Source organism: Pangasianodon hypophthalmus, chromosome 14 (genome assembly GCF_027358585.1).
Source record: "Pangasianodon hypophthalmus isolate fPanHyp1 chromosome 14, fPanHyp1.pri, whole genome shotgun sequence".
Lineage (NCBI taxonomy): Eukaryota > Metazoa > Chordata > Actinopteri > Siluriformes > Pangasiidae > Pangasianodon > Pangasianodon hypophthalmus.
In genome coordinates, this window is record NC_069723.1 from 25,723,491 (window position 1) to 25,739,044 (window position 15,554).

Sequence of the window (15,554 nt, forward strand, 5' to 3'; positions counted from 1 at the left end):
ACAACCTGGTGATCGTCCAACTTTATATTTACAATATCATAAAGGGTTTTCCCAGGCCAACACACGTTAGAAATGAAAGCCTCAGGTCTCTGGTATGGAGTGTGACAGGACGAAATGAGTGCACTGCTGTTTATGTCTCAACGTCACTAACCACCTCTGTGAATATAAAGAAAATCAGAGAAAGTGAAATTTTTCACCCAAATCGACTGTAAGGGGTTAGCCTTTGCCTTTGTGTTTTCTGGGTGGAAAAATTTAGCTCTCTCAGATTTTCCCCAAATTCACACCGTTGGTTAGAGAAGTTGAGACATAAACAGGAGCACAAGTTTTGTTTTTCTATCACACTCCAAACCTGAGATCCAAGGCTTTACTTTCTGACATGTTCCAGACTAATACTATTCACAGGAAACAATAATTCATACACACTTGTAAACACTAATTTGGTGAGAACACACTTAGGTAAATGTTTAGTGTGTGTTAGAATTATGAGGAAAATAATCATAATTATTTAATAATAAAAATAGTCAGTTCATTAAAAATTGACAGGCTTTTTGTTTCCCAGTTCTAACGTCTATAACGGGAACTACAGGGACAGAGAGCAGGTTATAGGGAGTCATGTGTAAGTGAATAAAAACACAACAGACGATATTCCAGATTTATTTTGTTCTACAAGGTCAGTGAGGAAATGCTCTAGAGCCCTGTAGGTTCTCCATCAGAACATCACACACCTGATACCTAATACATCATGAGTATTTTTTCAAGTGTGTGTTCAGGAGCACTGAATCCTGTAATGAAGAACACTGATGTCAGTGCAGCCCCCTCTGCAGGACACACGTGTGACGTACAGCAGTGGAACGTGATAAAGGTGACATGAAGACTGATCACATAGCAGCACTTTTACATTTACACATTTACACCTGGACTGTTTACACCCGGACTCTACAGCTCAAGAAGTACACAGAGAGAACATTCACCTCAGAGAGAGAGAGAGAGAGAGAGAGAGAGAGAGAGAGAGAGAGAGAGATGCAGGACGAGACCAAGACATCTCACAGCAGCACATTATAAAATACACACTCTAAACTCATGAACACACTTTTATACAATCTCTATAATAAAAAATGAACTAACTAAACAGATGAGAGAGATTTTCCAGTTTACGTTATATACACAGTGCTCAGGATGCATGCTGAGGTCCTACACGTGTTCTCCAGCGGAGGATCATCAGAAGTCCTTGAAGACGTGTTGAGACCACAGCTGAGATGTTCTGCTACACGAACACACACACTCACTAGTTCACACGTCATAATTATATAAACCTCTTTACACATCATGTTTGGGTTTCGAAACTAGTGAGTGTGTGTGTGTGTGTGTGTGTGTGTGTGTGTGTGTGTGTAGTGTTTAAAAGTTTGAACTCAGCAAACAATCCACCAAAATAAAAAAATGAAAACGCTGCAGCTAAACGGACAGCACACACACTCACCCCGGAAGTCGTTTATTATATTCTATTTTAATTAATAATTGATACAAGTATATTTTTATGCTTTTTTATAATTTTAGTTTAGTTTTCTAGGTTGTCTTATCTGCCATTTTTATTATTATTATTATTAGTAGTAGTAGTAGTAGTGGTGGTATTTTTCTTCCAGAATTAAAATTAAAAAACAAAATTAAATTGCAAACCTCCATTTGCCATTTCTTTTTCCATATGTGTGCAAAAAGATGGTGCCAAAATAAAAAATGAAATGAAATAATTTCATTTGTATTTTAATTTGTCGTTTCATTTTCTTCATCATATCGGTATTTCATGGCCATGAATAAAATTAAAATGCTAATGGGAAAAAAAAAATCCAAAGTCCACTTTGGCTTTTCATTTTCTTGACGAACTGCAGAACGAGTGCCAAAATTATAACGAAAATGCAATCCATAGTTTGTCTTTTCTTTTTCATGACATAAAGCTACATACCTAACAAAATGAAAAAATTTTAAAAAATAAAATGGATAAATAAAATCAAAATCAGTTGTGAAGTGCAAGTATGTGATTCTGTTTTCAGCATGGACATGATGTTAGATGCAGATGATCACTGGCATCAACTGGCATCAACTGCTGGTCATTTATTTTTCATTTAACACTTTGTCTTTTCAACTTCAACTTCACCAATATGCTAACAAATAAGAATTTTACAAAAAAAAATATTTTACTAAAATATATAACCTTATAGTAATGAGATCTATATTTTCAACTTATATTTTATATTAAAATTCTCTTCCATCATAATTTTACAATTTTTATTTATTTGTTTGCACTTTTAAGATGGTGTTTCTCCCAAACACTTCAGTCTCGATGCCCGGAAATTCTTGGGGATTTATTTTTCTCGGCTGGTGGGAGTAATGAGCGTTTACATGAAGTTAACATGGAGAACTTTAGGAAAGTGAGTAATTCATTCATTCATCTTCATGAGCACTTTATCATGGGCAGAGTTCCGCCGTTCATATTTGACTCTTTTCAGAGTTGTTTCTGATTCATCAGAAATCAGAAACATCTCATGATTCATTTTGGGATGATCACGATATCTACAGAACTGTAAAATCCATATTGTGGCACTGTGTCGTATTGGTATTCACTTTAATTCCAGTAAACCTCTAACCCCTATTCTAAACTTTGGAATATTTGCCTCCCCATCACCATCATCATCATCTACATTTCTGGCATTTGGCATCCAGAGCGACTTAGAGAAGTGCTCTGAGTCTCTATCGATAAATACATCCTGATACTGATTGACTAGGTCACTAGGTCACAGATCAAGAGTCCTATCAGTCTAGAAACTCTGTCATAAACTCATCATCATCAACAAACATTCACCATCTTACTTCATCAGCATGGTTAGTGTTAGTGCATTCACTGATGCCACCATTATGCAACAAACGTACATAAACAAACTGCAATATCTCTGTTAGTGAAGCGCGTGTACTTACAAGTGTTTCAGTCATATAAGTAAAATGCAGTGGACAGTAACACAAGGTACTTAAGACAACAAAAACCTGAAACACAAGCATAGTGTAAAAGGAATGAGCTGCACAAAGTCCACTTGGGTGATCAGAGTGTTTAAGAGTTTGTGTTTGTTTTTTGTTAATATTTTCCCTTGGAGTTTATTATGTATGAAGGATGAAAAATGCATGTGAAGTAAAAATCAAGCTGAAAAAAAGTGAGAGAACATTATAAATTCAATAAATTCAAATTGGAATAAAAGAGTTAAAACCCTTCTTGCAGAGTTTGTGCACTGGGTCGGTGCTGGTTCCGAGTGACAGGAACCAGATTAATTTGCTCTTCTGGGGCACTGCTCCCTTTTGGAGAAAACGGAAAGGGGCAGTTGTGGTGTTAGATGATTAAACGTGTGCTATTTTAATTAAATCATTTTTGAAGGAGTAAAATCAATTGATTTTTTTTTAATTAAGACCAGCTTGACTTTTATTTACTTCACATTAAATTGGTGTTACTCTCTTCTTCTTTTCACCCCTCATACGCCCCACATGTTGATCCAATTCTGCTCGCACTGCTTCCTGTCTCAGCAGATCCAAGAGATATGCCATGTTCCTGTGAAAAGACAGATTTAATGTATGAAGCCTGTGTATATATTACACACACAAACACACACAGACAGTTCACATTAGCAGTCATAGTTTCATGAGAAGAAAAGTTTACCTTCAGTAACTCCTCGTTCTGCATCAGAGTCTCGTTCATCTCATTGTGCTTCAGCTTCAGGTTGCTGTGAGCCTCTCGCTCTCTCTCACACTCCTAAAACACAGCCATGTAGCAAAAGACTTTTAAACTCCAGTGATGAATGTTCACATCTACAATGGGCCACTTCCATTTAGTAAAAACCTAGCAACTTGAAACTACAATTTTCATTTTGGATAAACTCATCATGCAGCATGAACATAAAGTTCTTAGATTAGTTCTAAAGGAACTGCTTAATGTAAGGGTTTTTTTTCCCACTTACCTCTGTTAGCTCATCACACTCCCTGTGAGTCTCACAGAGCAGGTTCCCCATGTCCTGCACTCTGTCTCGCAGTGACTTCACCTGGTCAATCAGGCTGGTCTTCTCTGCCTCCAGCTGAGCAATGGACTCCACAGCCTTCTGGTGTTTCTCCTCAGCTTCAGCCAGGGAGACCTGAAAGTTCAACAACCAAGGCTTGTTGGCTTTATGTGCTTCTACACACACATTCAGACACTTTTAAAAACTGACTCATCCCTCATGAAAATAGTTTACAGACCCTAGAGCTAATTGTTAGAACAGCTGAAAAGATCATCGGAGTCTCTCTACCCACAATCGACACCTCTGATGTAGACATTCCGTTCAGATGTATACTAGCTATATAGAGGAATAACAATAAAAAGCACTCGACTTGACGTGATAATTTACAATTGCAGTCATTATTTCATGAGAAGAAACACTTACCTTCAGTACCTCCTCACTGCGCATCAAAGTCTTCTTCAACTCATCGTACTCGGACTGGAGGTTGCTGTGAGCCTCTCGCTCTCTCCTACACTCCTAAAACACAGAAACGTATTAAAAGAGGTTTAAACTCCAGTGATCAATGTTCACATCTACAATGTGCTACTTCAATTCAGTAAAAACCTAGCAATTGAAACTCGAAACTACAATTTCATGCAGCATGAACATGAAAAGTTCTCATATTAGTTCTAAAGGAACTGCTTAATGTAAGGGTTTTTTTTCCCACTTACCTCTGTTAGCTCATCACACTCCCTGTGAGTCTCACAGAGCAGGTTCCCCATGTCCTGCACTCTGTCTCGCAGTGTCTTCACCTGGTCAATCAGGTTGGTCTTCTCTGCCTCCAGCTGAGCAATGGACTCCACAGCCTTCTGGTGTTTCTCCTCAGCTTCAGCCAGAGAGACCTGAAAGTTCAACAACCAAGGCTTGTTGGCTTTATGTGCTTCTACACACACATTCAGACACTTTTAAAAAAACAACTCATCACTCATGAAAATAGTCTATATACAGTATACACAGACAGTTTATTACAGCAGTCATAGTTTCTTGAGAAGAAATGTTTACCTTCAGAAACTCCTCGTTGTGCATCACAGTCATCTTCAACTCATCGTGCTCAGATTGGAGGTTGCTGTGAGCCTCTCGCTCTCTCTCACACTCCTAAAACACAGCCGTGGTGAAAAAGAGGTTTAAATTCGAGTGATGAATGTTCACATTCCATTCCATCCCACTTCCATTCTGTAAAAAACTAGTAACTTGAAACTACAATTTGCATTTTGGTTAAACTATTCCTGCAGCATGAACATGAAAACTGCTTAATGTAAAGGGTTTATTTCACTTACCTCCGTTAGCTCATCACACTCCCTGTGAGTCTCACAGAGCAGGTTCCCCATGTCCTGCACTGTGTCTCGCAGTGACTTCACCTGGTCAGTCAGTGACTTCACCTGGTCAGTCAGTGTCTTCACCTGGTCAGTCAGTGTCTTCACCTGGTCAGTCAGGCTGGTCTTCTCTGCCTCCAGCTGAGCAATGGACTCCACAGCCTTCTGGTGTTTCTCCTCAGCTTCAGCCAGGGAGACCTGAAAACCGACTCATCAACCAACTCGTATATACACTCACTGCCCACTTTATTAGGAACACCTGTACATCTGCACATTCATGCAGTTATCTAATCAGCCAATCAGGTGGCAGCAGCACAATGCAAAAATCATGCAGAAACATCAGCATGGGGGAAAAATTGTGATTTCAGTGACTTTAACTGTGGCGTTGTTGTTGGTACCAGATGGGCTGGTTTGAGTATTCAGAAGCTGCTGATCTCCTGAGATTTTCACACACAATATTCTCTAGAGTTTACACAGAATGGTGCGAAAAACAAAACACATTGAGTGACAGTTCTGTGGGTAGAAACACCTTGTTGATAAGAGAGATCGGAAGAAAATGGCCAAAATGGTTTGAGCCGCCAGGAAGGATATAGTAACTCAGATAAGCACTCTTTTCAACCGTGGTGAGCAGAAAAGCATCTCAGCATGCATAAAACATCAAACCTTGAGGTGGATGAGCTACAACAGCAGAAGACCACATTGGGTTCCACTCCTGTCAGCCAAGAACAGGAATCTGAGGCTGTGATGGACTCAGACTCACCCAAACTGGACAGATGAAGATTAGAAAAAAAAAATCACCCGGTCTTTTTCCAGTCTTCAGGTGTCCAGTTTGGGCGAGTCTGTGCTCATGATAGCGTAAGAAGTGCAACCTGAGCTGGTCTTCTGCTGTTGTAGCCCATCCACCTCAAGGTTTGATGTTTGGTGTATGCTGAGATGCTTTTCTGCTCACCGCGGTTGTAATGAGCGCTTATTTGAGTTACTATGGACTTCCTGGCAGCTCAGTTCGGTCTGGTCATTCTCCTCTTATCTCTCTCAACATTAACTGAAGCTCTTGACCTGTATCTGCATGATTTTTCTGCATTGTGCTGCTGCCACATGATTGGCTGATTAGATAACTGCGTGAATGTGCAGGTGTACAGGTGTTCCTAATAAAGTGGATGGTGATTTTATATATATATATATATATATATATATATATATATATATATACATACACACACACACACACACGCACACACACAGTTCACAATAGCAGTCATGGTTTCATGAGAAGAAAGGTTTACCTTCAGTAGCTCCTCGCTGTGCATCACAATCTTCTCCATCTCATGATGCTTGGCCTGGAGGTTGCTGTGAGCCTCTCGCTCTCTCTCACACTCCTAAAACACAGTCATGGAGCAAAAAACGTTTAAACCCAAGTGATGAATGTTCACATCTACAATGTGCTACTTCCATTCCACTTTTATACATTTTTGCCGCAGACACTTTATAAATATATAAAGTGGATTATTTTGTACTTTGTGTACTTTGAGTGTGTGCTTTGTGTACAAAGGACAAATTATACAACAAGACAGATAATACGTTAGTGTTTTTTTTTTTTTGGTTTGAACAGGGTTATAGCTGTTCTGTGTGTGTGTGTGTGTGTGTGTGTGTGTGAGGGAGATAATAGAGTCATTGCTGAGCTATTGATAGATATTAGATTTTATCTTCATATCTAATATCACGACCAGCCATCAACGCTCTCACCCCTCCGGCTCCAACGCAGGTGTGCAGACATTTCCTATTCTCATTATTTCCAATGGTCTGGGACTCATTATTTTGAAAAGCACTTTTTAATCAGATGCTTATGTTACATACCTTGCTTTTCATTTCACAAGCTCTGTGTGCCTCGGTGAGCAGCTCCTCCAGCTCCACCACTCTGTCCTCCAGCTTCTGCATCTTCTCCTCCGCCTCAGTCACAGAATCCTGAAATTCACCATCCAAATATTACAGGCTTTAGGTGTTTGTAGCACTCCTGAGCACTAGCATTCAGTCCAAATGTCATGTGTAGTTGCAGCTCTAAAGGGCCGTATAGCCTCAGATACAACGTCTGACACAGAAACCTTGCAGTCATCAGATTTCTGAGGAAACTTTATGTGCATTTTTCCCTGACAAAAACTGCAATAAAGGAATCTCAAGTCTGGGATGCTGTCTTTAACCTAGTGCTGGAGTAAAACTTCATTTCCTCCTCCACAAGTGCCAAACACTTCAATCATGATATTTAAAATTTTAACCTCTATAAATATAAAATATTTCTCTCTTACTTCTGCTGTTAGTAAGAGACTGTAAATATACACTACAGGGTTAAAGGTAGGAGCAGAACAAACTCACCGTGACTCGGTCCTGAGGAACCTCTGTGGGTTGGACCAGAGCCGGTTCCGTGGCCTGGTCACACACTGGGTCTAAACGCAAAAAAAAAAAAAAAACAGCACACACACCATCATATATGATGTTATTTATTATTTATGTTTTTATATATTACATGTATTATTTATGTTTTGAATTCCAGAGAAGCAGTTTTTCCCACTTCTGATCCGGGAAAAGTATTCACAAAAGTATTCACCCTTTATTTATTCAGTAATATTTATTTGTTTGTTTGTTTGTTTGTTGTTTGTTTGTTTGGCTTCAGTAATAAATACAGTTTACTGATGTTCAGTATGGACATGTTTAATGTGGGATAAGACACAATAAAAACACACATTTTATTACACATATGCATGAAAATAAAAATTTTAAAAATGCATGTACCTGAACAGAAAGAGAGAGGGCCTCAATATGACTAATATGGGGCGTGGCAAGGGGCGGGGCTTCCACAGAAACTCACTTCATATGGGAGAGTTAAAAACACCTGTACAGCTGTCAGTCATTTCAGATTCATGTGTTGATTGGCTCATCATTTTATTATGAATAAAAATGATCACTAATGGTATTTTGGCGTGTTTTTGAGTTATAATTTGTTTCAGTGGACTGATATTAAAGCTTTATTTGTTTGTTTGTTTGTTTGTTTGTTTGTTTGTTTGTTTTCCCTCTCACCCCTCACACTTCCTCCGTGTGCTCCAGGTTAAACAGCTCTGCTCTACACTATAATGAAACCTCCTGCTCAAAGCCTCCGACAGCTTCTGAAGGACTGAACAGATCTACTCAGAGGAGGAAGCTGAGCACTGCGTGGTTGCACCCGGACTGAGGGATAGAGAACCTGTGTGTGCAGGTGTGTCCTCAGGGCCCGGGCTTTTCTCTCCATCTCCTCGGTTAATACAGCAGTAAACTCCGGCTGCTGTGGCTGCAGCTCCGGCGGTGAACAGCAGGGGGCGCAGTGGCAGATCCGCCACACCGGCACCAATTAAACTCATCAACTCCTCCATCGATCTTCTCTCCTGATCAGAGCAGCTTCAGTAACCCCGAAGTTCAGTGGATTTCTGAAAGTTCCGCGATCTTTTTCACTCTATAGGGTCGGAGCTCATCCGTGACGTCACAGAGGCAAGCTTTATTCCAAAAAAAAAAAAAAAAACAATATTATAAAATAAATGAATTATTGTTATGAGAGTAAATAAAACTCACTGAGCGGCTCAGGGTGTGTCTGGCTTTTTCATGTGGTCAGTGCAGTAGCCTTTACGCTTTGGGATAAATAAACTACTTCTGCTTTAATAGAATTCTAGTTTAATGTATATAAATAATTAATATAATATAATATAATGTGCACAAAAATACATTCCTAAGCTTTTGAGTTACTTTCTTTTCATAACAGTCATACACACAGTGATTACAAGCTGCATGAAGCTACAATGAAATGACTTTATTATCATATTTATCCCACATAAACTTTTATATTCACTTTAAATGAATTATTAGATAGATATTAAAAAAAAAAAACATTTCAGAGGTGAATGAATTGTAGACTGTTATTATATTTAAGTGACAGTTGATTCATTTAATACTTCTTTCTGTTTGTTGTTTATTTACATTCTCATTTGTTTGTTTGTTTTTTTACTAGGTTTACGATACATTTATCTGCCTAATTATCTATTGATCTGCACAGTTCATCAGGAAAGACACTGCAAGATGATTAGAGTAAATAATTAAAACAATCCCAATCAGTACTTCACAGCTGATTGCTGATATTCTTACAAGTATTTCTGCAGCAGCAGGACAGCAGCTGTTACACTGTCGAGGTTAAGCACTTAGGTCATGATAATAATAATAATAATAATAATAATAATAATAATAATAATGATAATAATAATAATAAACTCCTGGGCAAAAGCTCTGAACTTTTTAATGATCTTAAGAACAGATGATTGGTGAGAAAATGAGCAGAATGAAGCAGATGCTCTCCTCAGAGCTCCTGTGCCTCCACTCGCTGGTTTGCTGTTTGAGGAAAAGCTAGAAACAGCGAAATTCACTTCTATATTCTTCTACACAAAATCATGATAATGATTCAAATGTTTGATGTAAAATTCAGACTAACACATGTCTGGGTGTACAAACTTTTCCAAAAATATCTTCTGGGATGTTTTTTGTTAAAAGATTAGTGATTATGTGTTTTTCTGCCACCTGATGCAGCTCATCAAGAGCCACAAGACTTCAACATTTACAGAAATCAGAGGGAAAAGCTCCAATACTGAGCTCCTTCATCTCTCTGTTCCATTCCTGCTGATATCATTCACTCCATAATCCCCCTTTCCCTCTCTCAGTCCTGGGAGTGTATCTTAGGACAGAAATGGTTCTGTACATCATAGACACACTGTTTGCTCATTAGGGATAAATTCACATATTTACAATATATTTTTTGTGAATCCGTTTATTTCTGTAAAGCTGCTTTGTGACAATGTCAGCTGTTAAAAGCGCTATACAAATAAAATTGAATTGAATTGAATTATATTTGCATTTACACGTTGCCATTTTGCCAAAATTATTTCCATCTATTTTAGATTATTTGCTATAAAAAACAAGATTTTGGCGAACACAGAGTATTTTAAACTAACCCAATCTGGCAACCCCGTCATTAACCGTCATATTCACGCCTCCTCCTCCTGCAGGATTAAAAATGTTCATCTCCAAGCCAATGAACTAAAAACAAAATCTTCACTCTGACCATCTGCTAAATCTATTATTTCACTAGTCATCTCTTGCATGCTGTTTACCTCAGAACTCAGAGTAGAAACACGAGTAGGCGTGGCCTAAGTTTTAGCCACACCCATAGCTGTTTAGCATATTCGTGAACTTGACAATGAAAAATCAAAGTGGGAAATGAAAAGTAAATGACCAGCAGCTGACCAGCTAGTGATCATGAATCCATTTTTGCATTATTATAAAAAGTGAGTGCTGGAGAAATATTTAAAGATCTGACTGTAGGAATGTGAGAAAACTCCTGAATTTGTGATAAATAATTAAAAGCAAGACCTTAGATTAAATAATAATAAAAAGACGCACTGCCATGCGTAATAATAATCAGATCAGTGAGCTTTAATCTATTTATAATTGTAGTTATTTATTCAGTTATCTTTAGTTCAATACAACAGACAAGCTCCATCCTTTTGACTGAAGCTCCTCACTCCTGCACGCTGCTGGAGAAATAAATATATAAAAGCCGTATTTAAACACAGTTCTGTATCCAGGCTTCAGAGAAACAGCAGCATGTTTCCGTCATTACCACCGAACAGGATCCCAAACAACCTCAACGTACACAGCCAGTTAACAAGCAAACACATTATTACCTCTTACACACCAGAGGGTTTAGAGGCTTACGATGCATCATAACACACTCATAAGATCTACAACACAGTACAGTGTGTAAAGGTGTGTGTTTTATGTGAGCAGGTCCGTGTGGAGGCCGATTCTCTGCAGAACCTCCTCCGGCATGCAGAAGACCGGATTCACCGCTTTAATCTGTTCATCACCCAGTAAAGAGAGACCGGCTACACCGAACAGAGTGTGGAACGGGTCCACCTGCACACACACACACACACACACAAAACAAAAATTACGTTTAATAGTTCACCATCATTTTAATTAACTTCTTTACTGCAGTTTGGAATATATCCAGTAGGGGAGGGGAGGGGAGGGGAGGGGAGGGGAGGGGAGGGGAGGTGAGGTGAGGTGAGGTGAGGGTGATGGTGATGGTGATGGTGATGGTGATGCGGTGACGTGACGTGACGTGACGTGACGTGACGTGACGTGACGTGACGTGACGTGACGTGACGTGACGTGACGTGATGGTGATGGTGATGGTGATGGTGATGCGATGATGATGATGAGATGGTGATGATGATGTGATGTGATGTGATGTGATGTGATGTGATGTGATGTGATGTGATGTGATGATGATGATGATGTGATGGTGATGATGATGCGATGATGATGATGATGATGATGATGTGATGGTGATGTGATGTGATGGTGATGATGATGCGATGATGATGATGATGATGATGATGTGATGGTGATGATGATGTGATGTGATGGTGGAGATGAAGATAATGATGTGATGTGATGGTGGAGATGAAGATGATGATGTGATGTGATGGTGGAGATGAAGATGATGATGTGATGTGATGGTGGAGATGAAGATGATGATGTGATGTGATGGTGGAGATGAAGATGATGATGTGATGTGATGGTGGAGATGAAGATGATGATGTGATGTGATGTGATGTGATGTGATGTGATGTGATGTGATGTGATGTGATGTGATGTGATGTGATGTGATGTGATGTGATGTGATGTGATGTGATGAGATGGTGATGATGATGTGATGTGATGTGATGTGATGTGATGGTGATGATGATGCGATGATGATGATGATGATGATGATGATGATGTGATGGTGATGATGATGTGATGTGATGGTGGAGATGAAGATAATGATGTGATGTGATGGTGGAGATGAAGATGATGATGTGATGTGATGGTGGAGATGAAGATGATGATGTGATGTGATGTGATGGTGGAGATGAAGATGATGATGTGATGTGATGGTGATGGTGATGATGTGATGTGATGATGGTGGAGATGATGATGATGTGATGTGATGGTGATGATGATGTGATGTGATGGTGATGATGATGTGATGTGATGGTGGAGATGAAGATGATGTGATGATGATGATGATGATGATGATGATGTGATGTGATGGTGATGATGATGTGATGTGATGGTGATGATGATGTGATGTGATGGTGGAGATGAAGATGATGTGATGATGATGATGATGATGATGATGATGATGTGATGTGATGGTGGAGATGAAGATGATGATGTGATGTGATGTGATGTGATGTGATGTGATGTGATGTGATGTGATGTGATGGTGATGGTGATGGTGATGTGATGTGATGATGGTGGAGATGATGATGATGTGATGTGATGTGATGGTGATGATGATGTGATGTGATGGTGGAGATGATGTGATGTGATGGTGGAGATGATGTGATGTGATGGTGGAGATGAAGATGATGATGGGATGGTGATGATGATGTTATGGAACAGCCTTCCACTTAGTGTTCGGGGCTCAGACACAGTCTCAGTGTTTAAGTCGAGGCTGAAAACATATTTGTTTAGTCAAGCCTTTTGTGAATAGTTTTCTTAGGTACAGGAGCAGGTCTGGAGGGTTTCACAGGCATAGAGTGTTGTGGTGAACTGGGATGTTTGGATGCTGTCGCCCCCCCACTCTCACACGTTCACTCAGGTGTGTTGATGGTGGAGTGGCTGCTGCTTTATGTCCCAGGACTCCCTCATGTCTGTGTTAGCTTCTGGCTCTCCCTTTTAGTTATGCTGTCATAGCTAGTCCTGCTGGAGTCCCTGCTTGCACTCTGCATGCAAAGTAAATTGTCCTTAACCATTAGAGGACAAATGCTCCCTCACTCTCTCTCCCTCACTCTCTCTCCCTCACTCTCTCTCCCTCACTCTCTGTCGAGCTACACATGCTACTTCTGAGATGCCAGTGATCCTGACCCCTTCTGCTCCTCCTCGCTGCCTGACCCATCCTGATGCCCTACGTCTGGTTGGAGTTCTCATCGGTTGAGTTGCTCGCTGCTGCTGGGGCTCCATATGGACGGCCTGAAGAACTGTTTGGATTGCTGGGGATGGTGCCACCTGGGGGCTGTGGAGATGGTGCTGCTTGGGGATCACATATGGGGAGCTGTACTGTACTGTACTGTAAGGGCTTGGGACTGCGATTGCTGTAGTGGCTTTGGGGCTGCAGTTGCCACGAGCAGCTTCGTACTCAGGACTCCATCAGTGGACAGTGGATAGATTTTAACCAGCCGGACCTCTTGCAAAAACTGTGATGAATTTACTGGTTGCACAATTGCACTATTTGTCCATATAGTACACAATAATAGAAGGGATTTATTTATAATCGCACTATCCGTTGCACCCAGATGAGGATGGTTCCCTTTTGAGTCTGGTTCCTCTCAAGGTTTCTTCCTCATATCGTCTCAGGGAGTTTTTCCTCACCACCGTCACCTCTGACTCACTCATTAGGGATAAATTCACATATTTACAATATATTTTTTGTGAATCCATTTATTTCTGTAAAGCTGCTTTGTGACAATGTCCGTTGTTAAAAGCGCTATACAAACAAAACTGAATTGAATTGAATTGAATGATGAGGTGATGATGATGGTGGAGATGAAGATGATGTGATGATGAGGTGATGATGAGGTGATGATGATGGTGGAGATGAAGATGATGTGATGATGTGATGATGAGGTGATGATGATGGTGGAGATGAAGATGATGTGATGATGATGGTGAACTGAAATCAGTCATGAGTCAATAACACACACGTCTAAACTAGACGCTGCATCAGTTCAGAAAATTTGTACTGAACCTTTAAAATTGTAAAATGTATTTTTTTATTTATTATTACAATTTATTACAATCATTAGAGATTCTGTAATTTATTTTATCCTTGTCGGTTTAATGCAACTTATTTTTGTAGACAAAAAAGTTATTCATATTTTTTTTTTAAAAAGTCACATTGCTGTACTGTTGGCAGTTTGTTAGCAAACCTAAATATCATGATACATATGATATGATCATATATCGTGTATCGTATATCGTATATTGTGTATCATATATCGTGTATCGTATCCTGATGTGATATTTCTGTCACATCACCCAGCTGCATTTTAACCACTTTTAAAATAAAAACACATCAACAATCGCATGTTTAGTTCTTTTGGAAGTTAAACCCTCTTCTACAGTGTGAGAGTCGTAGCGTTTCAGCAGCTGTGCAACAATAACGGAAGTAAAAATAAATAAAAATAAAAAGTGTAGGTGTTCACCTTGTGCATGTGACTTCAGTCCCAGCGTTACACCTTCATGTTCTGTGTTTCATGACATTTGATTTGCTGTAAAAATCTAATTTTTGTGATAGAGCGGCTCAGATTCAGGGATACATATCGACGCGCTCGTGTCTGACGCTGCCTCTGATCAATAGTTACGAAGTATGATTTAGGTCACATGACCAGGAAGTTATCTGTGATTGGAGGAATTCCACATCACTCGCAGTTTGAATATACAGTTTACTTCACTGGTGCTACGCTTACAGAGAGAGAGAGAGAGAGAGAGAGAGAGAGAGAGAGAGAGAGAGAGGGCAGGAAGGAAAAGACACGAAGCTTCTGAATAAGAAATACAGAAACTAACACCAACAAAACGAGGATTTAAATTATTTACACCAGGACTAATAATAATAATAATAATAATAATAATAATAATAATAATAATAATAATAATGTCCGGATAATAAACATCCAGGATCCAGCTTGCTGCTTGGAATCTGTAAGATTGTGAGACTCATATATAAAGAGGTGTACAGGAGAGAGTGTGTGTGTACTGAAGTTTTACACTGCCTTCAAAGCGACGGTTCTTTTTCTACGTACGTGTGCGACACCGAGCCACAATTTCAGCACCAAAGCAACATTTATAAATCAATTATATGCAAATTAGATACGACGCTGTAAAGAAGCGACAAATCCAAACTGTTGGTCTTGAACGATTCCTCGGATCAATCCTACAGCGTAACACAAACGATAAGTGACTCATCATCTGCTAGCGTGAACGTACGGTAACTCCGACGTGGAGAACTGTTTGCTGTAGATTAGATTTATCGGTTCTCAGACGCGGGCTTTACCAT

General features: G+C 39.5%; 2 protein-coding genes across 4 annotated transcripts in view; both read right to left on the reverse strand.

Annotated features, from left to right (window-relative positions):
* Positions 1-615: 615 nt before the first annotated feature.
* Positions 616-10,057, reverse strand: LOC113524419 (leucine-rich repeat flightless-interacting protein 1-like). 2 transcript variants are annotated; one of them, XM_053239718.1, is made up of 12 exons: positions 8,613-10,057; positions 7,748-7,818; positions 7,235-7,342; positions 6,664-6,756; positions 5,468-5,578; positions 5,345-5,425; positions 5,070-5,162; positions 4,739-4,909; positions 4,452-4,544; positions 3,993-4,163; positions 3,695-3,787; positions 616-3,586 (listed from the first exon to the last, which is right to left on the reverse strand). In XM_053239718.1, exons 1-12 carry the CDS (start codon positions 8,776-8,778, stop codon positions 3,503-3,505), a joined length of 1,335 nt encoding a protein of 444 aa, XP_053095693.1. In that variant the 5' UTR covers positions 8,779-10,057; the 3' UTR covers positions 616-3,502. The 2 variants fall into 2 exon arrangements, with proteins under 2 accessions (XP_053095693.1, XP_053095692.1); XM_053239717.1 differs by having other exon boundaries at positions 5,345-5,578.
* A 139-nt stretch (positions 10,058-10,196) lies between these two features.
* The window catches only part of rabggtb (Rab geranylgeranyltransferase subunit beta), a 16,847-nt gene continuing 11,489 nt past the window's right edge, over positions 10,197-15,554 (reverse strand). For both annotated transcript variants that reach the window (XM_034310359.2, XM_034310358.2), the window contains 2 exons: positions 15,552-15,554; positions 10,197-11,362 (listed from right to left, as the gene is read on the reverse strand). The exon at positions 15,552-15,554 is cut by the window's right edge and continues 147 nt beyond it. In XM_034310359.2, coding sequence (XP_034166250.1) covers positions 11,222-11,362; positions 15,552-15,554 — 144 coding nt within the window. In that variant the 3' untranslated portion in view covers positions 10,197-11,221. The remainder of the gene's footprint in view (positions 11,363-15,551) is intronic.

Excerpts from the sequence above, each read along its gene's own strand:
- LOC113524419 (XM_053239717.1), bottom strand. The coding sequence starts at position 8,778 with ATGGAGGAGTTGATGAGTTTAATTGGTGCCGGTGTGGCGGATCTGCCA. Across the intron at positions 7,819-8,612 it reads GGACACACCTGCACACACAG|ACCCAGTGTGTGACCAGGCC; the intron begins GTTCTCTATCCC and ends TTTTGCGTTTAG. Across the intron at positions 4,164-4,451 it reads GCAGTGAGGAGGTACTGAAG|GTCTCCCTGGCTGAAGCTGA; the intron begins GTAAGTGTTTCT and ends TTGAACTTTCAG.